Below are 19,688 nucleotides of genomic sequence, written 5' to 3'. Positions count from 1 at the left end.
CCGGGACACAAATCTGACAGCACCCACGTGGCTTTCTTGGGGAGGAATCACAGATTCATTAAGGTTGGAGAAACCTCCAAGATCATCTGCTACCAATGTCACCCACTAAACCACGTCCCTAAGCGCCAGGTCCCACCCAGGGTTGTCTCCAGCACGAGGCAATAAATCTGTTTCGTGGCCCCCACACGCGCCTGTGCGATCTCCCTGCACGCAGGGGGTCCCGTACCCACTGCCTCCGACCTCATCATTGCATCAGCAGGCGTCAGAAAAGGCCCTGCTGAGGTTACGCCTGGGCAGGGAGCGGGCCAGGGCCATTGCCACCCTGCCACCGGTGGCTGCGCCATGGGGGAGAGCCGAGGTGAGTGGGACGCGGGCAAAAGTGGACCTGGGGAGCTGGGAGAGGGCTGGGGTCCCATCCTTCGCCCCCTTCCCTGACCCCCCCCAGAGCGGTGATAACAAAGGGAGGATTCTGGAGGTCACTTTGTGCTGTTCTGCTGTCAGGGTCCTGGAAACTCTTCTGCTGCTACCAGCAACCCGACACCTACTCCACCACCAGGTATGGGGGTGCTGGGGAGGGGGGAAGGAGCGGGACCCCCCTACCGCACCGCAGGGCTCCCTGCACTGAAAAATAACAGGGCTCGCAGGCACAAGGCAGTGCTGCCACGCAGGGGTGACCTGGAGGAAATATGTGCTGCCTGCAGGCAGGGAGTGTCTCTGAAGGTGCCATTCCTGAGATAGGAGCGGAATAGTCTGAGAGGTTAAAAAATGACCTTTGGATGGGAAATCACTCCGATGTGCTCCAGGGATGGGGCTGGCAGCTTGCTGGGGACATGGGCTGCAAAACTGGGTTACAGCCCCGCATACCACTGCTTTTAGCTCCATTTTTTCAGCAAATTCCTTGAGTTTAGCAGCTGTCCACCACAAATCCAGCAGAAGGAGGTGGGTGTTGCGGTGTTTACAGAGCCGCGCTCCCCACTTGGAAGAAATGCTGCTATAAGCTGTAGTAAAATGATTGCAAAAGGTTCCTCCTTCTCCCTCAGGTGCTGAAAGCTTCTGTCTTCCCCAATGCTGCTTGCGGGCGCCCCTGGGCTTTGTTGCTTCGTCCAGCGAGGAAACAGCAGGCCCTGAGCCCCCCTGTCACAGAATCACAGATTATCCCGAGTTGGAAGGGACCCATAAAAACAATCGAGTCCAATTCCTCTTGCCTTGCCTGTCCCCTCTTGCCTTGCAGTTTGATTACAATCCACAACGAGCCAGAGGATTTGAAAGAGAAGATGGACAAAGTGAGCCAGGTAACCTACAGGGGAGGGTGTGGAGATACCTGCACCCGTGGCCCCATCCCCTGGCGCATGGGAAGGGGCTCCCCAGCCAGACGTGGCTTCTCCATGCCTGGTCACTCCGTGCTTGTGTCCTCTCCAGACCTGCACCATCCCCCCCCCTTGAGCTCTGGTGACCTCCACTGCATCCCATGGCACCTCGTACCTCCTCTCGGGAGTTGCTTTTCCCCACAGCATGCGGGTTTCGTTGCAGGTTTTGTTATTTTCCTTTTATTTTCCTTCTGTCCCTTGTTTCTCGCACTGAGACACCACCAGCCATTTGTCCACATTCGTCTCCTCCTTTTGTGGCTCCACAGACTTCCCTCATGCCATCTACCCCCTCAGCTGTGTATTTTTGGGCTGAAGGTGTCTATTCAGACACTGCATTGCCTCAGGCAATTCTTTTCTCAGCCCCTCCTCATCCCAACATCCGCCTGCAGGAATTTCCGTTTGTTCCAGCTCCTGCTGCTTCTACCCCACACCCCCACGGCACCAAAGACTGCTCCTCCACGCACATGAATGACTTGGTTTTTATTTGTTCCAGGCATTTTCCTCCCTCCCCGAACCTCTTGCACACCTACTTTGATACAAAGCTGGGCTTTCCAACATCCCCCCCCACACACACACTCTTGCTTCCTTTGGCTTGTGCGTTTCCCTGCCAGCCCATAGGCACGGTTTTGCTCCTGACGCAGCTGTGGTCTGCTGGATGACCCTCTAATGACACTCTTCACACGCAGCCAGCGGCTCCTGTAAAATGCAAAGGGTGCAAAAGGCTTCAAAAACTGTTTTTGTTCACCACTATCAATGAGATTTTTTTTATTTTTTTAATTTTTTATCTTTTGTGCTGGCCTCAAAGTGCAGCAGTGGAATAGGACAGCAGCCAAGGAGAGTTTCAGGCAGAGGTGGGCTGCAAAGCCCCGTGTACTGCAGAGCACCGGCCAACACGCCCCCACGGGGGGAACAAACCTTACCCATAACCACCCTTGTAAAAACCTTCATAAAAACCCTTGTAAAACCAGGACTTTGCATCGTTCTGTATGAACACGGTGCCTCTCTTCACGCTGCTTGCCCGTGCCAAGCTGCAGGCGCTGTACGGCCTGGAGAGCAGCAAGAGGTTTTCCTGGAGCCTGGCCAAGAGCTGCCAAAGCAGTCTGCCAAAATGCTGGTGAAAACCTCGCTGCTGGCCGTGTTTGTGACCAAGGTCACCCCGTGTCTTCAATGCAGGAGGAGAAGGGAACACAAACCCTGGACCCCGAGCCCGCCGTACAAGCAGGTGGGCAGCAATCCCTGCTCTCCCCGCTCTCCCAAATGCAAAAGGAGCCGTCGTCGCAGGCCACGCCGGCAAGGAAGAGGCCCGTTTACGTCGAAGCCGAGGCGCAGACATCATACGTGAAAATACCCCCGGGGAACAAGTGGCGTGTGTACCGCTTGTGCGCCGAGGCCCAGGTGCAGACCTCGTGCCAGCACCTGCCGCTGCCCCGCAGCCAAACAGCGCTCCAGCAGGACGTGGAGCTGGCTTAGCCCCGTGAGCACGCTGTACCCACGTAAGCAGAAAACACGAGTCCTGTTTTAATTCCCCCTGCCCGAGGATGGCTTTCCTCTGCTTCTGCAGTTCTTTTTCAGAACAGCCAGCCAGCAGGGAGATGTGGTACAGCATCAAGGTTAGGTACGAGTGGGGGATTTGGTGAAAATCTAACAGGAATCGCAATTTTGGTTTCATTTCCCTGTGGAGCTGTAAACAGACATTTTTTTATTATTATTATTATTTCACGTAATTGCACATATTACAGCACATGAATGAATTCCTGCCTGGCTCAACGACAGAGCTGCTGCCCAGCCATTTGGCAGGACCCAGGACAGCCTGGTCTTTGCCCAGCTCCTCTGTGGGCCAGGCCAACTCCCTGATGGGTCCAAACTTCAGCCACTACAATAAGTCACCTTTGAGCTCACCTTGCCCAGGGAAAGCCCTGGTGAAGGACTGGGAGTGAGCACACTCGAGAAGGCAGGAGGGTGAGCATGACTGCTCATTCTTCTCTGGTGAGCCACCAGATGGCTCCTGTCACACCTACACCATCTGCATTTTCAGATTTGGGGTCCCCACAGCATTTGGCTGTCCCGTGGAAGGGCTGATAGATGCAGGCAAGGCAGGGGTGCACAAGTGCCTGCAGGCAGCTGCAGCGGGTCTCCCTTGCCTCATGAGACTTAGCAAGCTCATTCAAAATGCGCACAAGGCTCGTCCTGGATCCTTTCTCATTCTTTTTTCTTTCTCCCTTGCAGAGTGGAAACGGCCATGGCATGAGCCACCCCAGCATCTACACATTTACATGCAAACGTGGACCCGAAGCATCCAAAGAGTGGCGCAGAGATTAAGATCTGTAACTAAACCAAGAAACAGTGAAATACTGTATGCACGACAACATTTTGTCCTCTCGCAGCAGGGTAGAGGGCTGAGCTAAAGACACCAGCTGGCTGAGAAGTCTGGTTATGGCACGGGTGCCAGCACATTCCCTTTTGCTGGAGTTTCCCTGTGACGCTTGGGGCTTACAAGGGGGTAGTTGTTCTACTGATCCTGAGCATGTGCCTCCACAAATTTCTTAGCCCACACGCTTCTGCCTGCACTCGAGGATGGGCCAACCTACAAATTAGACACCTCAACCTTCCCCACCCAGACATTGCCCCCATCCCAAATGCTAGTCTTTTACAACTCAGGATTTTCAAGTCCCCCCTTCAGTCCCGAAGCTGCTCTCTTGAAATAAGAGAAAGGAAAACTGCTGTCCTTTGGTGCTTGGCAGGGCAAAAGCCTCTCTGTTATGCTCCAGCACTGAAGTTTTGAGGTGCTGGTGGCCATCAGGGCTTCCTGGAAATAACAGGGCTGCCAAGCCCAGTTGAAACCCACATTCAGGAAAATGTGGAAGATGCCTGCGTACCTGTATGGAAAGCACTAGGCTGGATTCCCTAACTTTTACACCATTATCCTTGAGTAACCTACAGCTACTAAAGACCTGGAGGCGGCACCAGTTCTGTTCGGTAACGCTAGATGTGCGAAATGCAGACACATGACACCATCCACTTTCTTCAGCCCACTTTTGTTTTCTGGATTTCATCCTCTAATCCTCACAGTGTTTATCTTTTCTGCATTAAGAGTAACGTGAGCATCAGCTTTAAAAGCTGCCCTTTTAAATCCTGCCTTTAAAAGCATGATTTAACCCTCCAGTTCCACTAGCAATAGCCCTTAATTGCTACAGAGAAGTTGATTACTTGGGGGTTAGAAACAGAAGCTTACGAAATTCAGGAGCACAATTTGACTGACTTCAGCTGACTTTGCAACCCCAAACATCAGTACAGGCTGGGGGGGTTAAGGGTATTGAGAGCAATGCTGAGGAGAAGGACTTGAGGGCATTGGTTGATGAAAAACTGAATACAAGCCAGCAATGTGTGCTTGCAGCCCAGAAAGCCAACCTAGCCCTGGGCTGAATCAGAAGAAGTGTGGCCAGCAGGGCTACGGAGGGGATTCTCCCCCTCTGCTCTGCTCTTGTGAGACCCTGAAGCCTGCGTTCAGCGCTGGGCCCCCGGCACAAGCACAACACAGAAGTATTAGAACAGGTCCAGAGGAGGGCCACAAGGGTGGTCAAAGGGCTGGAGCACCTCTCCTACGAAGACAGGCTGAGGGAGTTGGGTTGTTCAGTCTGGAAAAGAAGAGACCTTACAGCGGGCCTTCCAGTGCTTAAAGAGCCTACATGAAGAAAGGAGAGCATGTCATAACGACATGCTGGTATAATTGCTCCAAACTGGTGGGTTAGAAAGTGAGGTTGAATATTATGGACAAAATTTAAAAAACGTGGAGCTGTATCTTCAGATTCACGTAGTTTCAAGTCAGTAAACGCTTGCCTTGATTTGCAGAACCAACAGCCACACACGCACCATTTACCAGCAAGGGTAACACAACTCTTGAAATGCTTTGCAGACAAAGCACAGGATGCTCTTTGTTCCCGTGGGCAGTTTGTAAACAAGTCTATTATTTAACAACTAATTTTATTGTGCCAGCTAGGACCTTTAAGGAAGCAAAAGATGTTTTTAGCCATCGGACATCGTATCTCTTAGCTACAGGACACAAATCCTTCTGAGAATCTGGCTCTGTAGCAACATCATGATATTCCCTAGCATGGGGAAGACCATCCCGGCTATTAAATTACTGGGGCATAACAATGAAATGAGTAATCCCAGAAGACTTGCCCCCTTGTGATCATCCCATATTGTATTACTTCCTCCTATTGAAAATCCCTGTTCAGGTGGAACTTATTTAAGCTCCTTCTGCCTGATGCCAAGCCTTGCCAGAGCTGCTGAGGCACAGGGCAGGTGAGCAACAACTCACAGAAGCGGACTGGCACACCAAATTACACTGCGTGATCCAGAGAAAGATGCTCTCCTACCACAGAATTCTCTGCTAGGTAAGATTTTTGCTGCGTGTTATTCACTCTGCCCAAATCGTATTGGATTGAGCAAACCATTTTCTGCCTGGGTTTTAGTTCTCGTTTTGATTCCTGGTGGTTAAGAGCTCCTTTCAGGACATAGTGCTTACATTTCCAAGGGAGAGCCAGCCCAGATTATGCGGGTATCACCCTGAGAAGAACCACAGAGGCATAGTTAGAGACATGAACCAAGCCTACAACATGACCACATTGGTGCTGATGTGCCCCAGACAGCAACAACAACCGCCCCGCACTAGAGCTGCCATAACTTGTATTACTTAAGGAGGGACGTGGCTGTAGAAGGGTTGAGGTGGTTGATGATGTCTGCAACACTGCTTGTCCCTGCCAGTCCCATCACAGGTCTGGCCAAACCTTCGGGCAAGCAGTTCCTGCAGCGCTGCTGCCTGTTGTTTTGGCAAAGCTCCATGCTTATTCTGGAAGAAAAAAAAAAAAAAAAAAGTAAAGAAGAAGAAAAAAGTAATAATTATCTTTAGGTACAGGTGAATTTGTACCATAAAAAGTAGAAACATGACAGAATACAGACACCATGGCTGTTGCAACTTAAAACAGATCTTCTCAAGTGAGAAGTGGCTGTACATTCTCCAGCAAACCTCAGCATTTCTCCAATGTTGGCACTGATGCCACTTACTCTCTAGCAGGAACTAGTCCATCTTCCAGCATTTACTGACTGATATGGCACCAATACAGCTGCAGGAGAGCCCTTGTTATTTGCTTTCCTTTCCACGGTAAGGATTTTGCTCCTCAGGGAGGAACTACAAAGGTACTAGAAATAAAGGGTGAGATTCCTACACAAATGGACTGGCCTGAGGGTAGCATGGACCTCTGGCAGCAGCTGGGATTGCTGCCAGCCCTACCTAGGGAAAGGAGTCCCCAAGGGGGAAGCTGGCAAGGTGGGAGGCAGGAAGGGAGAAGTGAATTACCAAGAATCCTTTCCTGTCTTTTCAGCCCACAGAGCACACACGGGCCCGAAAGGCCCCACTCGCACAGCAGGGGACTCTCGCCTTTGCGAAGGGTGCTAGCAAAGTGCCACGGCGCAGAGGTGGAGTGCTCCCAGCTGGAAGGCAGACCTCACAGGATATCCAGCCCTTCATCCTGCCATGGCCACAAAAGCCAGCAGCTCCACGAAGTGCCTCCAGCTGCTTGTTTTCCAGGTGGCTCTCGTAGGGCCTGTCTGCTGTGGGAACGTGCTGGTCTGGCCAACAGAAGGCAGCCACTGGCTGAATGTGCAGACGGTCATACGGGAGCTCATCCGCCGCGGGCACAGCGTCACCGTCCTGGTATCCAACGCCTCCCTCTTCATTCAGCCCAAGGCTGAGGCCGCGGAGAGGTTTGAGGTCTTTAACGTGCCCTTCCAGAAAGACACCATCGAGAACCTGATCGAGGAGATCGTGGCACTGTGGCTGAACAACAGGCCGACAGCCCTGACCTTCTGGCAGTTCTACAAGGAGCTGGGAAAACTGTCCAAAAGCTGGCACCAGTTCAACAGGCAGATGTGTGACGCGGTGCTGACCAACCAGGAGCTGATGGCCCACCTGCGGGGCTCTGGCTACGACCTGCTGCTCTCCGACCCAGTGACCCTCTGCGGGGACCTCGTGGCTCTCAAGCTGGCTGTCCCCTTCGTGTACTCGCTGCGCTTCTCCCCGGCTTCCACCGTGGAGAGGCACTGCGGCAAGATCCCAGCCCCGCCATCCTACACGCCCGCAGCCCTGTCCGAGCTCACCGACCGCATGTCCTTCAGCGAGAGAATAAAAAATATCGTGTCTTACCACTTGCAAGACTACGTTTTCCAGAGCTACTGGGGAGAGTGGGACGTCTACTACAGCAAGATCCTAGGTAAGCCTTTGCTACCTCGCTTCTCATTCGTTGCACAGCCTCCCATGTTATGAGCTGCAGAGCACGAGGCAAAGGCAAGGTCTGGAGGGTGTCAGCCAGCATAGCCAGAAAAAAAATAAATAAAAATGTCCTTCTGTGGGAAAAGGAGCAAGCTGCCAGTGAAGGAGCCAGGCAGCCCAAGCCAGGCAAAACTAGGACCTTTTACAGGCAGCCAATATGTCAATCTGGAACTGTAGGTCAGAGGGATTGCAGAAACCAAAAGAATAAATGCATTTACAAAGGAGGAGGCACATTTCCCTGGGGATCCTGCTAGCAGGGCAACACATACGGTCTTGAGCCATTAGTCACCAATCTACCCACCCTGGGTATGACTCCATCAATTGCACCCACCCCTGACAGGGTGCTGTGCAGGCACGCCTCTGTATGGAGACAGGGATCAGCGGGCATCCCAGCTGCAGGATTTGCTGTACTTGGTCCTAATGCAGAGGCTGAAACAGCTTTCACACCACGGACTGTGCATGTATAAGCTGAGCTCACCTTACTGAGAGCTCAGCTCGTACATCTCCCCATTGATGACTGCTTGCATGGAAAGCAGACAGCACCAGAGCTGCTTTCCTAACGTGGAGCATCACAGGGGGATGACTGGCAAGTTACACGCCAGCCTTGACCCTTAGTAGCAACACCGAGGTGCACTGTGGCTTTGTAATAGAGACTTTGTTTACATCACAGCTAATTAAAACCAACCTTCTCTAAGTAAAGACTGTTTTGTGCAAACACGCTCCACCCACAAGCAAACAGTGAACACAAGTCTTCCTCCTCAGGCTTTTGTTCCAGACTGCTTTGAGCAAATACATAAAAAAACCTATTTAGGTAAGTGTTAATTTCACGCAGTCATCGTGACTCTTTTACTGAGCTCACACCTACCCCATGAAACGAGGCACTTCCAAGTCTCACGGGATGCAGTCTCCTGCACTGCAGGACTTGGCAAGGACAGCAAGCTCTTGTCATGTGCACAGCACACGGGCCATAGCGTAGGGGCCCCAGCTTGGCTTCTCATGGCCTGACCACTACCACCACCTTTGCCTTCATGCTGGGAACAACGCTCTGGACAGCACAGGAGCCACAGCAAAAGCCTCACATGACAATATGATTAGGAAAACTGTGAGCAACAGAGCTAGGCAGGAGCCCAGCGACTCAGTTCTGGCACAGCGAAGAGGGCTCACATCATTCCTTACCTGCACATCAGGAGCGTGGCCATAGCTGAAGTGCTTTAGCATAGTTTCTGGTTCCACTTACGGTGCATTATTGGCACCTAGTGGCAGGCAGGGCAACCCATGCCATCACCTCCCGGCTCTGGCCTCTTCATTCGAGTCACTTCTTGTACCCAAACCAGCAGACTGCAGTTCGGCAGGCACGACAGGCAGGATGTGACCCGCACAGGGTGGAGTCCCCCAGGCTTGCAGCAATCTGCGTGGCTCCAGAGGAAACATCTCCCAGTTTCAGCCAGCCGCTGACCACCAGATGGTGCCAGATGGTCCCAGTCACCTTTTCCCCAGGAGAACACGTGTTATCCAGGACAGGATTTTGCACCAGCTACCTTGGCCCCTTGCCTGCAGTGCACAGCAGTGTCATGCAGGCCCAGCCCAGCTTGGCTTGGCTTGCCCTGCTGCTCCCAGTGAAGGAAAGCCACGGGGGCACTGCGAAGCAAGGCAGACCATGGCTGGCAAGGAGGTGGCCGTGCTGTGGCTGCTGGCTGTGCTGGGCTCAGCGTCTGGTGGCAAGGTGCTGGTCTGGCCGGTGGACAACAGCCACTGGCTCAACATGGAGTACGTCCTCAAGGAGCTGGTGGCCCGGGGCCACGAGGTGACCGTGCTGCTGCCTTCGTGCTTCCTCATCCTCAACGCCACAGAGCACCCGCTCTTCCGCTTCGAGGTGGTCGAGGTGCCGATCAGCAAAAAGGAGATGGCTGCCACGCTGGACGAATCTTTCTATTTTTGGTTTTACGAGGAGAGAGAGTTACCTGTCTGGAAAAAAATTTACCGGGTAATTGAACTGCTGAGCAAGCTGGAGGCTGTGACCAAAACCATCTGCGATGGAGTCCTGAGGGACAAGGTGCTGATGGAAAGGCTGAAGGCATCTGCCTTCGACGTTCTCGTTGCAGATCCACTGGTGCCCAGCGGGGAGCTCTTTGCAGAGATGCTGGGCATCCCTTTTGTGTACACCATCCGGTTCTCCATAGGCAACACGGTGGAGAGACTCTGCGGAGGGCTCCCAGCACCTCCTTCCTATGTGCCAGCCATCCTAAGCCGCCTAACAGACAAGATGTCCTTCACGGAGAGGCTATACAACATCATCTCCTATTTTCTACAGGATTTGACGTATCACTACCTTTTCTGGAGAAACTGGGATCAATACTACAGTGAAGTTTTAGGTAAGGCTGCTCTTACTTATACAGATTACACCTGCTATACACATAGGGCTACAAACTCAGAGCCTTGGTACAAGGTACCAGCCAGGACCGAGGCAGTCCTGAATTCCTTTCCTTCCTCCAAAATCTTCCATGTCACAGCTAACAACCCAGGCAAGCACAAACCTTACCTGCTTCTAGCTATGCTGCTGCAGCTCAAACAATACAGGTACTTTTGAGATGGGCAAACCAGTGCTAACACCACTTGAAACAGAAAGGGGTCAGTCAGTCAGTCATCAAATGCAACAGACACAAAGAAGAGCAAAATAGCATTGCTTGCCTACTAAATTCAACTGATGAACTTACAAAGCTGTAGAAGGCTATCTAACATTACATTTTTTCCCTGATACCATTCTCACATCCTTAGCTCTCCTCAGTATGAGAGACAGCATCCTCCCCGGGACTGTAAAAGGTCTGGGAGAGCAGCTAGCTCTGCTGGCTAGGAAAAGTGAACCACGTCTCAGTTTGCAGTGATGAAAGGCCCCCAGCAGCAAGGAGAAAAGGTCCTTGGCTTTTCTGAAGGTGTCTAAAAGAAGTAGTAGAAGATAGTTGGGCTTGTTTGCTTGTTTATTTAATATCAATTGCAGAATTAATTTTGGAGTTAAGAAGTTATTGTTATGATTAGAAGGAAATAGGACAATTTGTGTGTGCGTGTGGTGAAGGGAGATGAATTACAGGGCTATTATTATTCCAATGTGAGGACTTACAGGTTTGTATTTATTTTCCAGATCTGTAGTAGCACATGGCTTTGTTGAGAAAGCTAAGTTGGCAGCAAGTCCTACTACTGCAGTAGTTAGCTGCATATTTATGTGTGATACTTATCATGTTTGGCAGAGGGTAGAAAGCCTTATGCTGGCAGCAGTGTGCGCTTTGAGACAGTGCTATGTCAGCTTCAGGCTGCTTGTGGAATTGTGCAATTTGCTGGGCTTTCTACTAGTCATAAAATGTGTGCTTTAGCATTTAAGGTTACATAAACAAAGCCTGTGCTCCCCTCTGACTGCAACCTGCTTTAGTCTGGGCAGTATCTAGTGGTGAAGGAGGAGTGAAAGAAAGGGCCAAGCACCCCAACGTGGCAATGTCTGCAGCTTGTGCAGTGCACGTGTGCACCACCACCACCCTTGGAAAAGCTTTTTCCGTGTCCTTACAATGACTTTAGCTGCTTTTCTACCTAAAGGCTTTTCCTATCTGAAGTCTTTCTCAAGGGGTGAGGTTGAGACATGATGAAAGCCTCCTGCTCCATCCTCAGACCAGGGAGGGTCCCACGTGGTGGTGCTGAGCTCCTGGAGGTGTGCTCAGGACCTGCTTAGACACAGGCTGAGCCTCATTCTCCTTCTGCTCAGGAAAGAGCAGCTGCCTGTTCTCCTGCCAGAACACATCTGCTGCACCAAGCATCTCTGATTGCTCTGTGGGATTGCCTCCAGGAGGGGAAGTCAGGCGTCTTGTGTTGAACTGCCCTGGGCAGGGAGGAGACAGGAGGTGGTAAGCAAAACCCAAACTCTTCACCTACTCCTGTTTCTTCCCTGGGATGATCTTGATGCTGGGATGACCTCTGCCAGGACTGTGCCCTTCCAGCAGTGTGCCCACAACGTCTGGTAACAGAGAAGACAGGATGAGAGCACTCTGTGTGGGCTACTTCTGAATCACGGCAGGATGTTGTGTCTGCACCTAATAAAGCAGGAGATTAAAACTGTAACTTACAGGTAGGTTGGTTCCTGCAGGGCAAAGAAGCAAATCTGACTGTAGTCAAGAGAAAAGACTGGGTTAAGCCCTTAGCTGACAAAAAGGTCCCTTGGGCTGCTCATGTGCTCTCTCTAGCCCAAACTCCTGCTGGGCATAGAAATGCATAGCTTCACTTGGAAGATCTGGCAGCAGGGCAAGGATTTCTGGTCCTCACGTGCTGCAGACTGCGCTCTGTGGGGAGCAGCAACGGGAATTGCCTTCACTTCCAGAGTTTGGCTGCAGCTCTGGAGGAGACTCCAGAACGGGATTTTTTGCTTGCCCGGCCCTCCCATGAGTGTTTGGTGTTCCGACATGCCCTCTCGCCAAGGCTAGCGCCAGGCGGATCTTACTTTCATTGGCTGTCTCTGAAGTTGTTTGCACTCTGAGCGGTGAGCTGTTTCCAGCCTGCTCAGACTGGAGTTGTGCACGGGCTGCTGAGATGATGGGACAAAGGTTCCTCTGGCTGCTCTGGGCCTGCACGTGCTGCTGGAGCGCTGGCTTTTGTGGGAAGGTGGTGGTCTGGCCCACCGACGCAAGTCACTGGATCAACATCAAAGTGCTGCTGGAAGAGCTCGTCCTCCGGGGTCATGAGGTGACTGTGCTGGTGCCATCAAGCAATCTGCTCATCAACTACGAAGACACCTCTTCCCCTTTCACTTTTGAGGTCCTGCAAGTGCCCTTTTCCCGGGAGTTCCTGCATGCTGTCATGGAGGATTTCCTCAACCTCTGGATGAATGAGCTTCCTAATCTGTTCCCCTGGGAGGTCATGTGGAGGATGATAAAGCTCATAGGCACCTCTTCTGACATGTCAAAGCAGACCTGTGACACTTTGGTGACGAACCCTCAGCTGATGGCAAAGCTGCAGCAGGCCAAGTTTGATGTTCTGATCGCTGACCCTCTGGCTGTAGGGGGGGAGCTTGTAGCACAACTACTGGAAATCCCTTTTGTCTACACCTTCCGCTTCTCTGACGGGAACGTGGCAGAGAGGATGTGTGGTGGGCTCCCGTCCCCACCTTCTTACGTGCCTGCTAGCACAGTGGGGATGACGGACCAGATGTCCTTTGTGGAGAGACTGCGGAACTTCCTCTTTTACCTTTACATGGATTTATTTTTCTGGAAGTTTTGGCGAGATGAATGGGATGGGTACTACAGTAATGTCTTAGGTAAGGCAGCCGCTGAGCAGTCTCTCTCGCATAGGTTGTGCCTTTTGAATGCTTTGAGAGCTTGGTGCTATAGAATCACATTGCTTTCTCCAGATGTCTCACATCTCCTTGAAGATGTAGTCCCATGTTAGAGGGGATCATGCGGGGCTCCTTCCAGCTCTGACAGGAGAAAGGGGAAGGTCTCTGAAGCAGGCCATGGATCACTGCAAAAGAAGACCCTAGTCCCTGCTCTGTCACAGCCACCAGCCCATTCTGGTTCTGTACTTCCATCCTCATTCACAACTGCATTCATTTGCTGTAGGACAGATCTCTGATTTCTTGTGTTCTTTTCTACATTTTAAGCAGATTATTTTCATGCAAAACTTAAAAATTCATTGTAGCAGCTTCCACGTGCAGTGGTGTACAATTACCCTGATTTCTTAACAGAGCCCAGCAGAGACGACAATTCTGTTTAGGTTGCACAGAGACTGTGCTTTACCTTGTAGGGCTGATACAGCCTAACAGATACCAGTGCAGTTCTGCTGCAGTTTCCCTTAGGGATCTTTCTAGCATGTAGTCGCAATTTTTGTCAACAATGATGCTCCTCGTCAGCTCTTCTGGTGAGCTGCATGCCCATTTTAGTGCCTATCGAGGATTTAGAGGACAATTGTTGTTTCTTAATTTTGAGGACAGGCACACTGACTGTCTTTGGACAACTGAGAAGCACAACGCACCCTTCATTCACGTTGCATTGCATGCATCATCTGGAAGTATCTGGCAGCCCTGCTTGGTAATGGGATGCTAAGTGTGAGTTCACCTTTCCCTAAAATAAATGTTAGGTATTGTCACCTTTCTCTTTCTTCTATCATCCAGAGTTTGAAATATAGTTTCCTCAAACAAAACACCTGAAACTTTTGTTCCAGCCTAGCACAGCTCATGCTTGATTCAAAGTCTGTTAAAGAGACCTTCTGGTTCAATGGACTTTGAACCTTGTACGGAATAGCTGTGTTCATACAGATAACAACTGAACAGCAAGCACAAGGGCACTACTCTGCTGACCTCCGATCTCTTCTGTGTTGCCCAAGAACACCTCTCTGCCTTCAAACCTAGTCCCTTCTCCCTGGATTGAACTTTTCTACCACGTAAGACTTAACAGCTTCAGAATACAACTTAAAGAGCAACACCTCTGCATCACTCTAGTTTTACTTTTCACTCCAGTAATTTTATAACTGAGTCATTACCCTCCACTTTAGAAGCAAAACAAAACAAACAAAACAAAACTTTATTTGTAATGCTGATCAAGTAGTATAAGGTGCCCCGCCTTCTGCTTGTTTTGCTAGGATCCTGTTTGCATTGAGCTCACTTTGGAAAATCACTTATTAACACTTTTAACCCTCTTACAGCTCAGTTCCACTTTGTGGGGAAAATACTGAAGACAACTTGCAATGTGTGTGTAAGAATATGTATTTTTCCAAATGGGAAGCTATAAGAGTTTTTCCCATTTAACTTTTTCTTTTTTTTTTTTTTTTTCAGATGAGTTTCTAGGGACATTGGATTTTGCATAAAATTGCAGTCAAGAGAACCTTTAGTTTTGGCATTTTTTTCCAATTATTTTTCAGCAGCAGCTTACCCAGTCCCCAGGGCTGTACCAGTTTTGCAGTGTAGTCTGAGTAGCCACAGTCTGAGTCAGCATTTGAAAAATGCAACAGAACTCAGATAAAAACCCTCTTCTTCCCTGATTCGTGATCATCACTTAGTGGTTCATTTACTTCTGTTTGGATGTTAAGTTCTGTGTGATTGTTCTCTTCCCCAAAGTGGGTTTTTATTGCAAGCATGGGTAATAAAATCTTCCATAAATACAAGAAATGCACCGAAACTAAATGCTTCCCAACTTACTCATGCACTACCCTAAATTTATTCTGAAGGTTCAAAGTGGTTGTAAAGATACTATTGCCTTGGTTGCAGCAACCTGCCAAGGCTGAACAGGGATGGGGCAAGGTCTGGATTTGTCCAAGTTTTTATTTCATGCTCAGTTTGACAGACTACACTGGCTGGGAGTGCCAAAAGACAAAGGTAAAGCTCCTATTTTGTAATCTACTGCAAACAAGATTATACCTGTAATTGTGCTAAATGCCTTGTACCTTGTCCATAGGAAGGCCCACGACCCTGTGTGAGACGATGGGGAAAGCAGAGATCTGGTTAATCAGAACGTACTGGGATTTTGAATTTCCACGCCCTTTCCTGCCCAACTTTGAGTTTGTTGGAGGACTTCACTGCAAGCCTGCAAAGCCGTTGCCAAAGGTACTCAGACTTCGTTCTGCCACTGGTTGGTTATCCGCACAAGCAGTTTCCCTCCCTGAACAGCCAGGCAGGCCACGTCATGAGAAAACTCCTTCTTAAAGAAGATGCTCTGCTGCTGGTGGGGAGCACAGAGCTCCTGAGCAATCTGCCCAGACTTGTACACACTGAAGGCTGGGATTACAGCTTGCTGTCTGAAAAAATGATAGCTGAGGTCAGCAGGAGCAAATACAGGTGTTTGTTTTAGGAGAAATAGGTACTACCTCAGAGTGTAAGATTTAATTCTAAGATGCAGACCTCCAGCCCATGAAAACGCTCAAATATCAGATGCGGCAAGGCGCTGTGACTGGACTAATTTGTTAGACAAAATGGAGCCAAGACTTGCAGAAAGAGAACAGTGCTGAACGCTTCTCTATTAGTGCTTAGTTTAAGACCTCGTAAAGGGAGTAAAATATTCTGCATCCCCAGCCTATGCTCTGCTGTGAATGGCAGCATTCAAGTGGAATTTCAAACTGATGATGATGACAGCATGACATGCTCTGGTCTAGAGTATCACCCCTGCAGGAACCTTACAGGAGGCAGGGTATTTTTCAGTTTAAGTTATCTACTGAAAAAAAAAAATAAATATCTAACTCTTCTTAACTCAACCCCTGCTACAAGTGTTGAGTTGAGGGAGAGGGATAGCCATTCCCTTTTGGATGCTCCATTTCATACAACACCATCTAAAAGAATGAACAGGAAGATCTATTGTTCTGACATGTAAAGTCTGGTTAGCAATACATGCTGTACTGGAGGAAATACAGAACTGGCTAACAAAGTGACTGCAATGTCTTGACAAATCTCTGATCGTGATGCTGCAACAACCTCACAATTTTCAGTAATGTCTCTTGCTGCAGAGCTGTAAAATGCATAGGACCTGTTCCCGCAAAATTGAGAACCATGCCAAACTACGCTAGGGAGGGTGTCACAGGGTATGGCCTTCTAACTCCAGTACCTGGATCCATTCTTGCTGGTCATGCTCTGAAAGAAATGTGTCCTGAAACTGCTTGACTTGCTTTCAGAGACAAAGCTTCTGTTACCTGTCTCAATGCTTGTCCCAATCCTTCTTTGGCAGAAGTTGCCTATTTTGCACATGGCCAGGTGTATCTTTGTCACAGCCTTCTGTCAACAGAGGTACTCATATGCCACGATCAGATATCACCTCAATAAACTAAATTATGGTCTCCGTTCACATAATCTGTGTAATCTGCATTGTGAAATCGCTATTATCATGCTTTCTGCATCCTAGGAAATGGAAGAATTTGTTCAGAGCTCAGGAGAACATGGCATTGTGGTGTTTTCTCTTGGATCAATGGTCTACAACCTGACTGATGAAAAAAGTAATGTGATTGCCAGAGCGCTCAGCCAGCTTCCACAAAAGGTGAATTTACTTTCAAGTATAAAGCAATCCGCCTTGTTGTTTTTTTTTTTTTGCCACTTTTATTCCCTTCAGTAGGCCTTTTACGCTTGATTTCTATCTGCATCTCTGCTGGATATGCCATGGCCAAGAAGCTAGGCTCTGCAAAGAGGCAGATGGCTGAGCTGCCTCACATCCCATTCAGGTGTTTCTCTCCCCTCCCTGCCCCCAAACCAAACGGCACGGAGGTGTGTTCATAGGCAAAAATGTAAAAATCCCTCTGTGTGGAAAGCCCATAATAACTAACCAAAGATATAAATCGGAGCCAAAGCTATTTGAATCACGGGGGAAAGGGATGTGGGTTTAAGATAAGGTCCTATTTTATGTGTAATAATACAAAAGGGCATGCCACATGCACTGTCTTTATCTTAGTATTCCTTTGTTCAAGGTCCTTTGGAGGTACAAAGGAAAGAAACCAGAAGCTCTGGGCTCTAACACCAGGACTTATGACTGGATACCCCAAAATGACCTGCTTGGTGAGACTGATTCTATCTGAGATGCATTACCCCCTTAGAAAAACTGTTTCATTTGTCCTTGTGCTAGAATGGCTTATTTGGGTGGGAAAAAACAAACAAACAAACAAACAAAAACCAACAACAACACTTGCAGCTATAGCTAGTTTTGTACCTCATGCAGCAGAAGTTTGCTCTTGGAGCCTTAATTTCCTAGCCTGCTTTTGACTTTAAGGTGAGCGGCTATACAAGAACTATGGAAGATGCAGCCAGACTGTAAAGGGAATAGGAAGCAGCAGCTCAAGAAGGCAGCAATTTGAGCTTAGCTATACAGATGAATCTCTTAAGCAAATGTCCATCTTAGAGAGTCCAGTGGCATTTGTTTGGAAGGGCTAAGAACCACCTGTAGGCAGGAGGAAGACAGTAAGAAAGTAGTTTTGTACTCTGGAGCTGCATTTCACCTCTGCAGTTCATTTCCTGGGCTCGTTCTTCAAAAGAAAGGCTGCAGAAGGGGTCTGCTATGAACCTGAGGCCATGTAAAAACTAGAACCTAAAGCTGCATGACAGCAGAAGGGCTAAAGTAACTCTGGGGTTGTCTGGAGGAATGTGGAGGTTCTTGTACTGCATTCAATATGAACACGTGGAAGCTAAGCGTGCAGGTGTTGATGCCGATACAGAGGGCAGGGCCATTCCCTTCTCTAGCAGCACGTGCCCAAGTAGCTGGCAGCTCTGATATCCCAGAGGTCACGGTCTGCTGCTGCTACACGCATCTCTCCTTCCCTGTTCCAGGCCATCCCTTGACAAAAGCCTTCATTACTCACGGTGGCACCAATGGGATCTATGAAGCTATCTACCACGGGATCCCGTTGGTTGGGATCCCCATGTTTGCTGACCAGCATGACAACATTGCGCACATGAGGGCAAAGGGAGCTGCAGTTGAGCTGGATTTCGGCACGCTGAAGACAGAGGACCTAGTTGATGCAGTGAATACAGTCATTAACAATTCCTCGTGAGTTTTTTTCTTACTATAGGATGAGGTTATTAAAACCTTGGGCTGCTGATGTGAGAAATTCTGCTCTCTTGTGGGAATCCAAAATACTGAATAGCTGGCACTTGGGTTGCAGATGAAAACCGTCTCTTTACTGAGAATTTGCATCTCCCAGAAGGAGAGCTTAGTAATTCTTTTTTCTTTGTATGACATTTTAAGATCCCTTTGAGAAAGATAGCTCTTGGAAAGCTCAGAGCTCCTGAGATGACTCTTGGCTGCTCAGTGTTAAGTTCTTCAGAGGCTTTGTGTGAAAATGCCAGTTGTTACAGGTACTCAGTTTGGAGACGTCACAGTTCTTTCTCTTACCCAAGTCACCAATACCCTTAGTTAATCTAACTATGTAATATCTGAACAGATGCGCAAATGGTTCCGTGTTGCTTTTTCAACAGAGTAACCGGAATACTTTTTCTACTCAAAAGATTGGCTTTTTCTATTATAGTCTACATGTCGACTTCTGCGCAGACAGGAGTAAACTGGGCTGGTTTCAAATATTATTAAAACACATTGATGAAAGTGAAAGCAGTGCTTTCTATCTTTCTCAAGAGGAGGGCCAGCTATGGAACGGGTTGTTTCAGGAAACAGTGACAAATCTCCTTGGTTTCTTCTTTTTTGTTTCCAGCTACAAGGAAAATGCTTTAAGATTATCCAAGATACACCACGACCAGCCAATTACGCCTCTGGACAGAGCTGTCTTCTGGATTGAATTTGTCATGCGTCACAAAGGAGCAAAGCACTTGAGACCAGCCGCTCACCATCTCACCTGGTACCAGTATCACTGCCTGGATGTTCTGGCATTCTTGTTCACCTGTGCAGCCATTGCTGTCTTCATTCTTGTCAAGTGCTGCCTATTTTGCTGTAGGAAACGTGGTAGAATTGCAAAAAGAAAGAAAGAATAGTTGTGCTGTTCCCATCAACCCCCTTCCTTCCTTATACGCTGCTGACTCTGCAAGGCATTTATTGATATTCCTCGGTAAATAGAATTATTAGGATATGCTTTATGCTGGGCATATCACGAAGCACCTCACTGAACTGGGTCATGCTAAAAAGCAGTTACAGGGCAGAGTTGCTTGCTTAGCGAGTAAATTCCTTCTGGCCTCAGTAAAATCAAATTATAAATGCTTAATCCTTTGGGATGCTGTTAGTTATCACACAGGGTTCTTAAAACGGTAATTGCCACTCTAACTTGTCCATTCAATTTGGTACTCTTGATAAATTCAGCCCTCCTGACCTCTTGTGGTCTCTTAACTTAAACTAAGTTTTCTTAGCCTATCTCAGACCTTCCCTGTAATACCTGTATTTGGTGATTCGAAACCAAAATGTCTCTCCTGTCAGAAAAGCTCTTTCCAGACTGGACAGTGAAGCCAAGGTCGCAAGATCCTGAAAAAAAGGCCCATCTGAACAGCTAACTAAGGTCATAAAAAATTAAGAGCTGCAGGAAACTGGTGAAGGCTTTATCATCACTTTTTA

General features: G+C 48.9%; 2 protein-coding genes across 3 annotated transcripts; both read left to right on the top strand.

Moving 5' to 3' along the window:
- Nucleotides 1-304: 304 nt before the first annotated feature.
- Nucleotides 305-2,852, top strand: LOC311208862 (uncharacterized protein). Its single transcript, XM_084285865.1, has 4 exons — nt 305-358; nt 502-556; nt 1,232-1,292; nt 2,541-2,852. Exons 1-4 carry the CDS (start codon nt 343-345, stop codon nt 2,835-2,837), a joined length of 429 nt encoding a protein of 142 aa, XP_084141991.1. The 5' UTR covers nt 305-342; the 3' UTR covers nt 2,838-2,852.
- Nucleotides 2,853-6,903: 4,051 nt separating this feature from the next.
- Nucleotides 6,904-19,117, top strand: LOC311208629 (UDP-glucuronosyltransferase 2A2-like; the record flags this gene model as incomplete). 2 transcript variants are annotated; one of them, XM_084285471.1, is made up of 6 exons in its annotated part: nt 6,904-7,639; nt 15,120-15,268; nt 16,554-16,685; nt 17,110-17,197; nt 17,963-18,182; nt 18,841-19,117. In XM_084285471.1, the coding sequence occupies 6 exons, from the start codon at nt 6,904-6,906 to the stop codon at nt 19,115-19,117; spliced, it is 1,602 nt and encodes a 533-aa protein (XP_084141597.1). The 2 variants fall into 2 exon arrangements, with proteins under 2 accessions (XP_084141597.1, XP_084141598.1); XM_084285472.1 differs by lacking the exon at nt 6,904-7,639 and adding an exon at nt 12,265-12,988.
- Nucleotides 19,118-19,688: the final 571 nt, after the last annotated feature.

The sequence above is a fragment of the Netta rufina genome, assembly GCF_964035555.1.
Source record: "Netta rufina genome assembly, chromosome: 4".
Lineage (NCBI taxonomy): Eukaryota > Metazoa > Chordata > Aves > Anseriformes > Anatidae > Netta > Netta rufina.
This window is presented reverse-complemented; position numbering and strand designations above follow the sequence as displayed.